The sequence below is a fragment of the Schistocerca nitens genome, chromosome 3 (genome assembly GCF_023898315.1).
Source record: "Schistocerca nitens isolate TAMUIC-IGC-003100 chromosome 3, iqSchNite1.1, whole genome shotgun sequence".
Taxonomy (NCBI): Eukaryota; Metazoa; Arthropoda; class Insecta; order Orthoptera; family Acrididae; genus Schistocerca; species Schistocerca nitens.
In genome coordinates, this window is record NC_064616.1 from 210720139 (window position 1) to 210736582 (window position 16444).

Below are 16444 nucleotides of genomic sequence, written 5' to 3' on the forward strand. Positions count from 1 at the left end.
TCCTGATTGTGGCGCTCACCTGCACGGCGCCAAACACGCATACGACCATCATTGGCACCAAGGCAGAAGCGACTCGCACCGCTGAAGACGACACGTCTCCATTCGTCCCTCCATTCACGCCTGTCGCGACACCACTGGAGGCGGGCTGCACGATGTTGGGGCGTGAGCGGAAGACGGCCTAACGGTGTGCGGGACCGTAGCCCAGCTTCATGGAGACGGTTGCGAATGGTCCTCGCCGATACCCCAGGAGCAACAGTGTCCCTAATTTGCTGGGAAGTGACGGTGCGGTCCCCTACGGCACTGCGTAGGATCCTACGGTCTTGGCGTGCATCCGTGCGTCGCTGCGGTCCGGTCCCAGGTCGACGGGCACGTGCACCTTCCGCCGACCACTGGCGACAACATCGATGTACTGTGGAGACCTCACGCCCCACGTGTTGAGCAATTCGGCGGTACGTCCACCCGGCCTCCAGCATGCCCACTATACACCCTCGCTCAAAGTCCGTCAACTGCACATACGGTTCACGTCCACGCTGTCGCGGCATGCTACCAGTGTTAAAGACTGCGATGGAGCTCCGTATGCCACGGCAAACTGGCTGACACTGACGGCGGCGGTGCACAAATGCTGCGCAGCTAGCGGCATTCGACGGCCAACACCGTGGTTCCTGGTGTGTCCGCTGTGCCGTGCGTGTGATCATTGCTTGTACAGCCCTCTCGCAGTGTCCGGAGCAAGTATGGTGGGTCTGACACACCGGTGTCAATGTGTTCTTTTTTCCATTTCCAGGAGTGTATTTGATGAAGCTCCACAGTGCATCCCCAAGTTCAGAAGTGTCACTGTCCACAATTCTAGCATCCTAAGTTCTGTTCTTGGACTCTAAATCATTCAGGCTGGCTAATCTTTTTCCCTCTCATTGTACACTAGTGGTAGTAGAATCGTTCAGCAGTCAGTGGCAAATGGAGGTTCTCTAAACTTATTTAGTAATGTTTCACAAAAAGATCATCATCTTTCCACCATTGATTTTCATTTGAGTTCACAGAGCATTTCCATAATGAGCATGTATTGATCATGTGTTCCCGTAGAGAATATAACAAGGCACCTCTGAACTACTATGATGTCTTCCTTTAATCCAACTTGGTGGATATCCCTAACATTGGAGCGATACTCAAGAATGTGTTGTAACAGTGCTATATATATATATATATATATATAAAATCATTTAAGGATTGGGTACACTTTCCAATAATCATCCTTTTAACTGAAGTTGACCATTTGTCTCCACTGCAGTGAACTTTATTTGTCCACTCTATTTCATATCACTTTGCAACATTATACTCGATATTTAATCACCATGACTATGTCAAGCAACACACCACTAATACTTTATTTGAATATTACAGGATTGTTTTTCCTACTCATCTGCATTAGCTTAAGTTTTTCAACATTTAGAGTGAGCCAACATCACACCAACTAGAAATATTGTGTAAGTCATTTTGTATCCTCCTACAGTCACTTAATGATGACAATTCTTGTACTCTGCATCAGCAGCAGCAAACAGTTGCAGATTGCTGCTCATTCTAGCAATCAGATTGTTTATGTATATAGAAAACGAGAGATCCTACCATGCTTCCCTGGGGCATACTTGAGGATACCCTTCTCTCTGATGAACACTCACTGTACTGTGTTCTATTACTTCTTCTGATCTCACACTTTTCTTTCCAAGACTTTCTTGATCTCTTGACTCTAGTTGGTTGTTGACCTTCTTTCACCAATTATATTTTAAGATCCTGTTGGTTACTCTTTGCCAGCTGTTCTGCAGGTATGTCCAGAAAGTAGCAATATCATGTTTCTCATTGTTTCTGATGTTATATGTTTCCTATGTTCTTATAAATTTAGTGTTCTTAATTTCAAAAATTCTAAAGTTCTTAGAGTACCTAATAGCTTCATTTATATTCTTAAAATTCATAATTCAGAACTAAATAAGTACTGGCATATAGACATTCTGGTTTCACTACTGTATGTAGTGCTTTCTTTCAAGAGTTTTTGGTTTTAATTATACCATAAGATCTTCTCATCTTGTGTATCATTTCCTGTACAGCAAATCTTTCTGTTATTTGTTTTGGACTGTTACCCCCCACATATCTGAATTCCTTTACCTTTTCTATTGGACCAAAATCTGTTCTTAAAAGTTTTCAATCAGTCTTCTTGCCATAAATTCTGATTTTTCTGTGTAGATTCCTTTAAGCCTGTCAAGTTTGCTATCTTTTGGAGGAAACTGACTTTTGTTGCTGTATTTGTCAGTCTTTGAGAAGGTACAGGAAAATCATTGGCAAATGCCAGGCCATTGTAATGTGACATCTTTATTCCCAGTATGAGTTGTAGTATTTTGTGTATTAAAGTTTTTCATTCCAGAGCTTTATATTTTTCCAAGATCTGGTTGAGGAGGAATGGAGATAAGTCATCACCTCATCTAACACCTGTATTACTTTATAAGTGTCAGGATACCAGATCCATAAGTTTTACTCTAGAGTTTCTCTCTTTAAAGGTTTTGCAGATGAGTCATTATTCGCCCAATTTTAGATAATAATTTATAAGCAATTGTTAGAAGAGATGTCCCTCTATAATTGTCAGCATCTTAATCTTACCTTCTTTTTGCAATGTTTGTACTAGGGTTACATTCCATTCCTCTGGGCTCTGTCTTTTTCCAAAATTCTTTGAAGATCATTTGCAGATTTTAAATACTGACATTATTGATTTTTCTGTCCTATTCCATTCACATATTGAGTGAGGAGGGGAAAAACAACTCTTCACATCTGTGTGCATCCTAATCTCTCGTATCTCATTCTAGAGATCCATATGTAAGGTACACATAAGTGGGAGCATAATATTTACACATTTTTCTTTAAATAAAGGTTCTCTAAATCTACTCAACACAGTTTCATCTTTCATTCAAGAATGCACCAAGCATTTCTTTTACTCTTCCAAGTGGGCTATACCGACCTGTTACGATCCTTGAAGCACGTCTGTGATTTTGTTCGATGTCTGTCATCATCCTACTTGATAAGCACTCCACACATTGCAACATCTCAGTATAATTGGCCATACTAATGTCGTTAATGTGATTTTTCTTTGCCGATGCACTCAACTTTCCCAGAACCCCTCCAACAAATCTAATTACTCCATTCAACCTCCCTGATACTGTAATTACATGATTGCCCCATTTCATATTGCTTCTTAGTATCATCCCAAAATACTTAGACAATGTAATTTGCTCAGGATGTTCACAGCTAATCTAATACTGTACAGTTCTTTGTCTGAGTTACAGGCATGATGTTACTTTATCCACATTTGTAGAGAGCTGCCATTACACTATGTGGAGGTTTTTTTTCCCCAAATTCAGTGGTGATACTTTCCTATAGACAACAGCATCATCAGCAAACAGTCTTATAGTGCTGCAGATCCTATTGGATAAACAGTTTTTGCTCATTGAAAACATTAGATGTCCTATTATGCTTCCTTCATTTTTGTGGAACATTTGCAGTCCCTTATAATGTAACGAGTTCTTGTGCACAAATACTCCCCAAGCCATTACATATTTGTGAAAACAATCAATTTGATGATATTTTGGTTAATAATCGACAATATGGTACAATGTTGAATGTGTTTCATAAGTCTTGGAAGATGGAATTGACCTGTTCATGTTCATCTGTTATTCACAAGATGTGTGCACAAATAAAGTGAACTGTTTCCATATTGTGGTTGTGGAACTTCGTAGACAGTAGCTCAGATACTGATGGAATGCACCCTCCTTCCGGTTCTCCATGCTAAACATGGTCTTCCACATTTTTTACTTCCAATATTGGTGGATGACTCGTGGGCAGCTGAACTGGTTCTCTGTTTTCTTCCTGAAAGTGGTTTTTATTCTCAGATGTAATGTTTCAAACTATTTTCATGGCAAAGGCAGAGTGGTTGAGTTCGGTGCATCTCACACTGCGTGCTAGGTCTGGGGACCCTCGACCCTACCTCCTTTGCCAGTTGGGCAGTGAGCACTCTTATTCTAATAGCTTTTAGATGCAGTTAGCCCCTTTTTCCGTACCTGAACCCATTTTCTGTTTTAGTTGTAGCACTACAATAAATAGTGCATACTGTTCCCCTCTTGAACACTGACTATAACGGGTAAGAGGTGGGACCGCTGTTTTAGGAGCAGCCCCCATTGCATGCAAAGCCCCAGAGGACACTCACGTGCCCCATCCACCTACTGATGTTGTTACTTCTCTCATTTCATTTGTTATCGCCAGTCCAACTGATAGCCATCGCTTTTCTATCATTCTCAGTTTTAATGTTACAAACCTCCCAGCTAGAAGGTGTTATTTACTCTATAACAGTCTTCGCCTTTAATCAGGTAAGTGAGAGGATCAAGTGTTGATGGGGTTCCTCTTGCCACACATGAGGCCTACTCTCCGATTTCCATACTGGTCTGATCCATGTAAATTTACTTCTCTTTAAAGTATTTCCCAGCCCTTGCATAAATATTGCTTTCAATGCCTAGATACCACTCTTACATACTTCAATAATTTGATGAAATTTCTGGTGGGCATCATTAACTCTAGGTGAAATACACACTAAGACAATGAAAATGACATACCGTGAAGCAGTTTTCTGAATGGGACAGAACTCAATAGATGCAATGTACATATATGGACAAACAAATGATTACAATTTCAGAAAAATTGGATGATTTATTCAAGGGAAAGAGAAGTCAATAAAATGTTGGTCCACCTATGGTCCTTAGGTAAGAAGCTGTTTGGCTTTTCATTGAGTGACAGTTGTTGGATGTCTTGAGGGATATCTTGCCAAATTCTGTCCAAATGGTGCATTAGATCATCATAATCCTGAGCTGGTTGGATGGTCCTGCCCATAATGCTCCAAATGTTCTGAAGTGGGGAGAGACAAGTAGTAGAAACTCTTGCCATGTGCAGGTGGGCATTATCTTGCTGGAATGTAAGCCCAGGATGACTTGCCATGAAGGCCAACAAAATTGGGTGTACTGCTGTACTTCAAGGGTGCTGCAATGACAACCAAAGGGGTCCTGCTACAGAATGAAATGCTACCACAGACCATCACTCCTGGTTGTCTGGCTGTATGGCGAGCAACAGTCAGGTTGGTATCCCACCACTGTCCAGGGCATCTCCAGACACGTCTTCGCTGGTCATCGGGGCTCAGTTCGTTGTGGGACTCATCACTGAAGACAGTTCTTCTCCAGACTGAAGACATGTCTGGAGACACGCTGGATGGCAGTATAGCACCAACATGACTGTCACCCACCTTATGGCCCGATAACTGAGAGTGAGTGTCTGGAATGTCATTTCATTTCATAGCAGGACCCCTTTGGCTGTGTTCCATGGCTCCCTTAGAGCACAGCAGTACTTCAATGATATTCTGCACCCCATTATGTTGCCCTTCATTTCAGGCCATCGTGGGTTTACATTTCAGCAAGTTAATGGCCACTTACATGTGGCAAGAGTTTCTATTTCTTGTCTCCATGCCTGCCAGATCTCTCCCCAAATGAGAATGTTTGGAGCATTATGGGCAGCATCCTACAACCAGGCTGGGATTTTGATGATGTAATTCACCAATTGGACAGAATCTGGCACAATATCCCTGAGGAGGACATGCAACAACTCCTGTCAATCAATGCCAAGCCAAATAACTTCTAGCGTAAGGGCCAGAGTTGGACCAGCGTGTTGCTGACGTGCTCAATTTGTGAAGCTCTTTCTTTCTAATAAATAATACAGTTCTTCTGAAATTGTAATCAACCAGGTGTACCAGTATGAAATGAGCATTTTTTGTGAAAATGAAACACTAATTTTGAATTGAAAAGTAAAAACATTTTATTCAAAGTACTGACCATTTCTTTCTATACATTTTGACCACCTTTCTAGCAATTTGTGGACACCACACCAATAGAAATGTTCGTCTTTTGAAGCAAACCAATCACACCCAATTTTCGACTTCTTCGTAGGAATCTAAGTGTTCCTCAGCCAATGTGTGCCCCATTGATGAAAACTAATGGTAGTCTGGTGAATACGGCGGGTGGGGTAGCAGCTCCCAGCCAAGTGTTTTTATTGTATCCTGAACCAGTTTTGCTTTGTGTGCAGGTGCATTGTCGTGTAAAAAAAATTACTTTGCCATGTCTTCTGGCCCATTTTGATCTTTTTTCGATCCCACACGTTTCTGATCCCACACCTTTCTGATCCCACCAAACACAGAGCAATGCGTTCTTGCTGAATTGATCTGGTTTTGCAGTCAATGTTGATGGTTGTCCTGGACTAACCCATGATTTTTCCCGTTTAGGATTCTTAAACTAAATCCATTTTTCACCACCAGTAACAATTCGATGCAAAACTGATTTTCTTTCATGTATTTTAAGCAAAATTTTACAAATGGTTTTTCGGTTTTCCATCTGACTTTCATTTGATTCATGTGGCACCCATTTTCCACACTTTTGGATCTTTCCCATAGCTTTCAAATGATCAGAAATTGTTTGTTGTGCAACATTTAGCATTGCTGCCATTTGCTTCTGACTCAAAGTATCATCTTCATCCAATATTGCTTTCAGATCGGCGTCTTTGATCTTCTTTGGTGGCCTTCCACGTTCTTCATTTCTTACATCAAAATCATTATTTCTGAACCATTGAAACTATCTTTTGCATGTTGCTTCTGATAGAGCATGGTCACCATATGCCTCGACAAGCATTCGATGCAACTCTGCAGCACTTTTCTTCAAATGAAAACAAAAAATTAATGCTTTCCGCAAATCATCACTTTCTGGTACAAAATTTGACATTGTTAACACGATGAAAACATATGATGTTGTTTGTTCCAGGACTTGATGTATACTAAATATCTTTGACAGATGTCATACCAACCAAACAAAAAAAAAAAAAAAATTAAGGCTCGTTCACAACAAATGTTCCCTATTGACACATTTGTATCTTAACACTCATTTCATACCGGTACACCTGGTATTGTACGTGTACATCACATCTACAGATTTTCATCCCATTCAGACAATTGCTTCTTGGTGCAATTTTTTTCTTAGAGTTTCTGTCAATAGAAACAAACTGATGACCTTTCTGTTTAGTCAACCAACCAACCAACCAAGTTCCTGAGGCATGGATACCTTACTTCACCCCAAAGACCAGACAAGGACCAGTTACTCGAGTGGCATCATCCATCGTTCAGAGCCTTTAAGAGTTAATCTTCTCATTTGTAGAGCAAAATGGTGACGTATTTTCTGTGACTGTGACTGTGTCAGCAAGTAGTAACCATAAAATGTTGGTGATAGACTCAGAGGGGCTGGGATTATAAGGTATTCAAACAGGGTACCACCATGCTTCTAGAAGGGAAAGAAAGAAGCTGAGACACACATTCTTATTGCTTATTCCAATTTGAAGTATGCAAGCAGAAATAGCCATTGCAGTCCGCAGAAATAAGTTGTTATAAGAGTGAGACACAAATAATAGTATTTATGTAATATTAAAGACAAATTCCTTTGTTGTGTATTGTCAAGTTCTTTAATAATAATAATAATAATAATAATAATAATAATAATAATAATAATAATAATACAATGATGATAACGGCAGGCTGTGGAAGTTTACTATTATTGTTGACCAAATATCTTGCTCATTGCAGGTATTATTTTAGTACAGTATCAGCAGTCTTTCAGAAATTACTCATTTCATTGAGTAAAGTTTTACTTTTATGTTGTTAAGTGATAATTCTGTGCTTAAAGCCACAGTTATAACATTTTTTGTATGTATGTGTAGGTATATACGACTGACAGCAATTTCAGAACTCTGTCTCAAGACAAACTGTGTAGTGCAGTCTGCAATGGCCCAAGTACCTGATGTTTACATAGTTGATGTAGACAGTGGGGCAGAACCATATTGGGAGTTTATGGTATTATACACAAGCCTTTATTGTTTGTTATTTTGTCTTGAATGAAGTTTGTTTAATACAGTACTTCTAACATGGCATGTCAGGTACTTTTCAATACAGTTTGTCCTACTGACACCAATCTGTGATGTGATATGAAAGATCAGCTGTGATCTTGAGCCTGATGAATCTGCTGCTGAAAAACTGTGTTTTTCGTTGCATGCGATAATAGCTTTTGTCATATTTTTCTATCACTTTCTGATTGTTTCTCAGTTATGGTCAGCTATATTGAAGCAGTAACCCCATGAGTTCATCCTAATATTTCTAACCATTTTGATGGTTGTGTTCATGTGTTACTTCTGACATATTTAGGGAAAAATTTGACTGATGGACGTAGTGATAAAGAGTGGTCAGCTGAAATTTTTTTGCATGATATAATTAACTGTTCCTGCCAGGAACATTTGTACAGGAGGTATACAGGTAGTAAAAATTAAGTCAATTTTGTTTACCTTCTGTGCATATTTTTGTCTGCATAAACCAAAATCTGATGCTGTTTCTGATTCTACTTGTTTTGTTTCTATTTTCCTCATCCTAATAAGATTTGTTGTTTGGTTCTTGGCCATCTGTGTTCTGTTGTGTCAAATAATCTGCCCATTGAGTACATTTGAGTACAGTGGGCTTCTTTGATCATATTTACATTTCTAGTAAACTGTGGGTATTCTTGTCCACTATACCTCAAGTGATTCAATTTAACTAGTAGTTTTATCCTAATGCATACCTGCCAACTGTCCTGATTTAGGCAGGAGCCTCTAGATTTTCCCCTCAATTTATTCAGTATCTGCAGATGGAGATTGCTTTATGGCAACAAAACCATTATTCTTTGTGAAAAGATTGAGGATAAGCTTGGAGGGGTAGCCACAATTAGAAAAGGTTATTAATTGATTTCAAATGATTAGTGTCAGCTTGGAATCAAATGATAGTACCAGTTGCAGTATGACGGGTTTGCCCCACCAAAGTGATTTTCTATGGCTACATGAAAAATACTGAAAAAATATGGTACAATGGAAAAAGTTTAATGAAAAATTGTTCAGGTAGCTACTGGAAAGTGGCCTTGGTGGCCAAAACTGGTCATGGTAATCAAAAATAAAAATAAAAATACAATTGATGGTGTCATTTGATACTAAAAGTAATGCCTCTGAATTTTTACGTAAAAACTCTCAAAACGTTTTAAATAAAACAAATGTTATTGATATTCTAAATCTTTTCTCTTCACAGCTACATATTTATTTCATAGCATAGTTGCCCTGACAATGAACACATTTCTCCCAAAAAGAGACCAGTTTGTTGATAGTATTACAGTAAAATGTTTGGCTTTGTTGACCGAGCCACAACCTCACCTCTGATGGCACCACTTAATCACTTTCAAAGTGAAGTCCTGAAAGGTGGTCATTAACTTATGGAAACATGTGAAAATTAGATGGGGTCAAATTGAGACTGCATGGTGGATGATCGATTACAGTGAATCCAAGGTGTCGGATTTTTTCAAATGTTACAGCACTTGAATTCAAAACTCGATTGCAGCATGCAGTTACTCAAGCACTAACACAGTTATGTTACATTTTGCCATGTTACAATAATTCAGAGCCCTCTAGTGATAGAGGGATTGCAAATGTGTAGACATGAAGAATAAAAGTGTAGAATATTAATAAAGTCTGTTTTATTTAAAAAGCTCTATGAGTTTTCACATAAGAAATTTGGAGGCATTAATTTTCAGCATGCCTTCATAAAATGTTAGCTGATAAAATATGATAAATTCAGAGATATAAGAATACCAGTTGCTCACACCCTCCAACTCTCCAACTCAACCTTCCTTCCCCAATGAAAGTGTCAATATGATTCAAAGTATGATTTCACTGAGATTTTGCACTTTGTACTAACCAAGCCAACATGGAATGATTAGGAACCATGTTAACATTTTACCCAAGAAGGACAAAGACCTGCTTTACAAGTCTGATGATAAACCTTAAACTTCTCCAGCGATGAGATGTTTTCAATGCCTGTGTTTCAAGCACATTCCTTTGTGCTGAATCTGTCTGTAGAAATTTCAGAACAGTGCTGCATGAAAATTAAGCATGTGAACAATCCTGCATCAGCAACAATACAGTATTTGAGATTATTCAAAAATAGTGTCTTTTACACGAGATAATATCACTTACCTTGCGAAAATTGATTCAGTACTGAGGGATGTTGGGAGCCGTATGCACCCTGATAGATCAAACACTTTCAATTTTCAAGTGTTACTTAGCACTACACCAGAATCAGTAACCATCCATGCCCAAATGTCCAGCCAGACAACAGTATGCAACATCTGCTTTCCATCCAAAGGATCTCTCTTTCCATGAGATAGCAGGCGTTGTGGAACAATTACCTCTATATACATCTATATACACACTCGGCAAGCCACCATATGGTGCATGGTGGAGGGTACCCCTTGTTCCACTACTACTCATTTCCTTTCCAGTTCCACTCTCAAATAGAGAGAGGGAAACATGACTGACTGTGTGTCTCTTTACAACCCCTAATTTATGTTTTCTTGTCTTTGTTGTCCTTATGCGAAATGCACTTTGGCTGCAGTAGAATATTTCTGCAGTCAGCTTCAAATGCCTGTTCTCTAAACTTTCTCAGTAGTTTTTTGTGGAAAAGTTGTCATCATCTCTCTAGAGATTCCCATTTGAGTTTATGATGCATCTCGATAATATTCACATGCTGATTGAACCTACCCATAACCTATCCAGCAGCATGAATCTGAATTGCTTTGATGTCTTCCTTTAATTTGACTTGGTGGTGATCCTACATGCCCGAGCATTATTAGAGAATGGGATGCACTAATATACCATACATGGTCTCCTTTATGGATGAGATGAACTTTCCTAAAATTCTCACAATGAACTGAAGCTGACCATTCATTTCCCATACTACCTTCGTTATGTGCTCATTCCATTTCATACTGCTTTGCAACTTCCACCCTTTTTATTATTAAGCAATTTTGGCACACAATTCCTTCACAGGCAGCATTAAGACCAGTGGAAGACAGTTAATTAGAATTAAAAGGTTTGGAATTTAAACACTGTTTAATAACAACAGGAGCCCAAACATGTCTTAGTGCTGCTTAAGGTACCTACTCTATTGTAGGCCTCACCATATGCAATGTTAGCTTCACTCCAAACAACCAAGTTGAATGTTCATGGGAACATTTGTGATAGTGGTCACTTGCCAATTATATTATTCTTGAAGCTTCCTGGCAGATTAAAATTGTGTGACAGACTGGGTCTCGGGTCTGGGACCCTGCTTTTTACGAGCAAGTGCTGTACTGTGCGAGATAGCCAAGCATGACTCACGACTGCCCTTAAACCATTACTTCCTCCAATATCTCTTCTCCTACCTTCCAGTTCGAGGTTTGAGTCCCAGTCCAGTATGCATTTTTAATCTTCCAGGAAGTTTCAAATCAGCATGCACTCTGCTGCAGTGTGAAAATTTATTTTCTATTATTTCTACTGAACCAAAGAACTAACAATTTTTTACCAGTTTGGTCTCTTAGATAAGCAAACAACTCCACAATCATGAAGTGCTGTTTAAAAGTAAGCAGGAGAAAAGAATGAATGAGATGGTACAAGTTGCTGCTGCTGCTACGCCCAAATGCCATCTCTCTCTGACAGTGCAGTTATATTAAAACAACTGTGGTTTAAAGCATGAGTCTTAAATAAAATACCAAAAGGGAATCATTATAAATAATGAAACACTGCAACACTTAAGTATTTTTTTCCCACTTAGCACAATTCGTTTTGAGAATTTATTCTGATTGTCAAGTGCAAAATTCACACAAAAATCGTGTGTCATGTTTTCATGTGTTTTCCTGCCCTATCTTGCACTGTAGTTGTATATCTTTGTAACATATTTAAATTTAAAAAACAAACAGAGCAAGTGATGATATACATGTGTGTGGTGTCTGCATAATGGAACAGGCACAGTACCTTATTACCTCAACACATATGCAAACATCTCACAATACTCATGTAAATATTTGAACTGGACAGTGAAAGTGAATTTTCAGAACACGTTGTACCAAACATGTAAAAATACATAACCGGTGCATTTTTTCATTACGTGAAGCATGAATGACATAGTTGCAGGTTTTCGAAAAACATTGGTTATGGTGAATGAAATAAAGTGAAAAGGGATGTTTGGAACAATGTGCCTCATCTATGAGGCTGTACACATGATCTTCCCAGTTATGGGCTAGGATTTAATCCATCTGTGTGCATTGACCCAGAGAAATCCCTGGAATATTACTAATGAAATCAGCATTGAATCCTTGATATTGCTGAAATTCAGCAGCACGCTTCTGAAGATATGTCTGTGTCCAGATACTGACATCCTCCTTTTAAAAATTACTGACACCTGGCAGAACACTTCAGCTTTCTGGTCACAACATCTAGAGGCTTATAATGTCCATTTTTAACAAATGGGAATCTGCTATGTTTTACCTTTGTCAGTGTACATCCACAGGAACTGACAAAGTATATAACTCTTTTTTATTATTAAAAATGAAATTCCTCCAGCTGTACTTAAGATTTTTATTTACTTCGCTACTAGTTTCGGCATTGTGTCAATGCCATCTTCAGACCCGTACTCTTTGCTGAAATCAGTTGTGTGTGACTCAGTTTAGAAGTCCGTAGTGAGATGAACACGTGTTGATCTCACCACAGATTTCTAGACTGAGCCACACACAACTGATTTCAGCAAAGTGTCCGGGCCTGAAGATGGTGTTGACACAACACCAAAACTAGTAGCGAAATAAATAAAAAATCTTAAGTACAGCTGGAGGAATTTCATTTTTTAAAAAAATTATACCACTGTGTCCCACCTTCATCCAGTTTAAATATGGATGTACGGAGATTAAATATGTAACTAGATGCTACAACATTTCAGCAATAACAATAACGTGGGTATACTGCAGATTAATAGAATGTGGCGGGACAATTTCACTCCTAGTGGAAGGAGTGTGCGATTGTACACAGCTTAAAACACAATCATAGAAAATTGGTTTGACAACTAGTTCACTCGGCTGACCCACGGCCACATCATCTGACATTAGGATGCACACCACTGTCGGTGTGGCACTCATCTGACAGTGGCCCACATCCTACTGGACTGCCCTAATTTGGGTTCCTTACAGCAAAACCTTAAACTTGCTGACATGCTACCTCTGGCACTAGTGGACAATGCCAAAGCGGCTGATCTGGTTTTACATTTTACTCTTGGCATAGGGCTCATTATCCTCGTTGGTTAGTTGAGGCATTGGAGGGGTGCTCCATCAACTGCTCCAACCCAGGGGCCCCATGGCTGCCCTTGCTCAGTAGTCTGGCCTGGCTGCTGCCCTTCCCACCTTTTTAATTCTTCTTATTCTTTTACATTTGTCATTGATTTGCTGTCATGTCATTGTCCTCTTTCCTGAAATTTTATCAGTTGCTCCATGTTGTTAGTTTCCTTGTGGTAACGGTGGGTGTGGAAGCACCAATTGGATGCAGAAGGTGTGTCTGCCATCACATAACATGTCGCGGGGGCCGCCAGCTGCTTTATGGGTGTGGCAGTGCTCCCACATTCACTCATTTACCCCTCTCTCACTTCTACTTGCTTCTATCTCTTTGTTTCCTTGATTCTTTGATGCAATTGAGTTCAGTAGGAATTTTCTTAGTGTCCTTTCCAGTTCGACACACACAGAATTGAGGTACCAATGAACTCATAGTTTGGTCCCTTTAACCCCATCAATCAGTGCATCCTTTCAGTTCTAAGTTTTGAATTTCATTGACACAGCATTCTGATTTCAACCTGATTGTGGTTTTGACCTGGCAGTATCATTGTGGTGCCAAAAGAGGTGGTTGATCATAAACAATTAAGTGTGTGGAGATCCTTGACAAGTTTAATAAAAAAATTTCATTAAATTTCAGTCATATGATAAATTACACAGATTCAAAAGTAGTTGAGTCAACTAAATACTGTGGGATTACTACTTAAACTAGACCAATCACACAGCAAATGTTGTTGGTGAGGCAAACCACAATGGCAGAATACTTAGAATGTGCAACAAATCTATTAAAGACACTGCTAACACAACCCCAGTCAGTCTTATTCTGGAGCATTGCTTGCATGGTATTGGATCCTTACAGATATAATTGACTGAGAACATCAAAAAAATTCAAAAAAGTGCAGTGTGTTCTGTATTATTGTGAAAGGGGGTCACAGATGTGAGGTGGAAGTTGGACCCTCAGGGGCTCAGCATTCGTTTGCTGTGTACTGGCTTGGTGACCCCAGGGCTCCTGAGGTGGGGACTGGTAAGCACCATCAGTCTTTTTGTCACCGCAAGCTCTGAGTGTGCTTCAACGACCATGGCGCAGCATGGCAATGGAATGTTGCTTGACCATGTGGATCACAAGGATGGTAAAAACCTCTACAACAACCCCCTCAATCTCAAGGTACTTTGTGCACCGATGAGATGCATGGCTATTGAGGTGCAACAGTCATTAGCAGGCAACCTTCGGGGAACCTACCAGACCTCAGTTGTATAAGGCTTACCTAGGCATGCACAGCTCTGTCTAGGTCTAGCTACTCATGGATCCAAGATGGAACTCTTGAAATTTTCCTTTCTTCCTCCCACTGGAAAGGGTGGGCTGCTGGTAGGTACTAACACCCAGTCAAAAAAGAGGGCTCTTGCAGCAAGTCATCCTGATTCAGGAGTTAATTCTAAACTTTGGGTGTAGTAACAGAACACATGTAAGTAATCAGAAAATGGTCTTAATAGTCATAAGGAAAGGCGGCAGCTTCAAGAAAGTTTCACCTTTCTATATTCAAAAAGGGTTAGAAGGCATTGCTGGCACTCTAAAGTCAGTAAAGTGATTGCATAATGGGACACTGTTGGTGGAAACGTCTAGTTCCCAACAAGTTAAGAACCTCCAGAAAACTGAATGCCATAGGGAATATGCCCTCAAAACTGAACGGAACACCACCTCGAATTACAGCAAAGGTGGTGTGATGTGCAGGGATCTGGTGGACATTCCAAAGGAGGAATTGAAAGATGAGTGGGCTCCAAAAAGAATACTCAATGTGCAAAAAATAATAAAAAGGGTAGATGGGGATCTTGAAAGGTCTGAGTCATTTATCATGATACTCAGTAGCACAAAACTTCCTGGGCATGTTAAGGCAGGTTTCCTTTGCCTTACCATGCAAACTTATATTCTGAACCCAATGCGCCATTTCAAATGCCAGCAATTTGGCCATACTACTCTCAGGTGTAAGAGAGAAGCCATTTGCGGCAAATGTGGCAAGACTGTCTATGAAAGAGTCACATGTTCTTCTCCTTTGAAGTGTGTGAATTGCTTCTCACCCTGTCTGGAGTAGGGACTGCAGCCTATATTTTGAAGAATGGAAGATACAAGATCTTAAGATTGCGAAGCACATCTTACATGGTGACACCAAAAAGATGAGTAAAGCCATGCTGCCACCAACATTTGCTACCTCATGTGCTTCAGTTCTTAAACAGCCAGGGCAAAAAGCCAATGGTGCTGCACAAATGGAGGTTGCTGATGTCAGCACTAACATCTGCATTTGTCAATGCACTTCTACTGAAGCAGTTATTTTGCCACCTGTACCTCCCTCCAGAACTTCAGAAAAAGCTGTGGTTGCTGATGTTGCATAGCTTCCTGCCCATCCAAAGATTCAGTCTGGTACACTGTTCAGTGCTGCCAGTACCACAGCCATGGTTTTAGCTCCAAAGCCTACTCAGGACAAAAAAATCAAAGGTCAAGTATTAACTACTGATGGAGAGCTAATGGACCTTGATTTTGGTCTGGGGCAATAATCTTGCCCCAATACTGAGTCTCCACCTGTTACGGGCTCCTTTCTTTAGTGGAAAGACAACATAAAAGTGCTAGCCTCATGATAGATGGCTCTCATATTCCAGTGGAACATAATGGGTTCAGCACACACGTGAAAGGGCTGAAACTCCTGACACACACACACACACACACACACACACACACACACACACACACACACACACACACACACCCTGTGTTTGTGTTTACAAGAAACACATTTTAAAGCCACCACTTAATCTACTGTCCTATGGAGTTATTCACTCCACCCAAAGGATGACCTGAGAGGGGACAAGGCCAAGGGAGGGTTTGCTGTGTTTGTGTATACCACACACTGCTCCTCTGCTCTCTCCTTGGTTACTGACCTACAAGCAGTACCCATTGCAGTTCGTGTGGGTCAGAAGATCACTATCTGCTCCCTATACTTAACCTCCACAGGATGTGAAAGACTCTTGAGGAGACTCTCATGCTGCTCATACGGAATGACGTTCATAATCAACCCATCACCCTGACTACCCGTCTTCAAGCTGTTGCAGTTCACCTTTTCCTTCCTCACTTGACCTTTTCCCTCTGAAAT

At 40.1% G+C, this 16444-nt stretch overlaps 1 protein-coding gene across 8 annotated transcripts in view; it reads left to right on the top strand.

The window, feature by feature from the left end:
- Nucleotides 1-16444, top strand: part of LOC126248162 (inositol hexakisphosphate and diphosphoinositol-pentakisphosphate kinase) — a 585218-nt gene that overhangs the window by 159686 nt on the left and 409088 nt on the right. The window contains exon 2 of one of the 8 annotated variants that reach the window (XM_049948913.1): nt 7828-7960. The exons of the other annotated variants lie outside the window; for them this stretch is intronic. Within the exon in view, the coding sequence (XP_049804870.1) occupies nt 7892-7960 (69 nt within the window). The 5' untranslated portion in view covers nt 7828-7891. The remainder of the gene's footprint in view (nt 1-7827; nt 7961-16444) is intronic. 8 annotated transcript variants of the gene reach the window in all.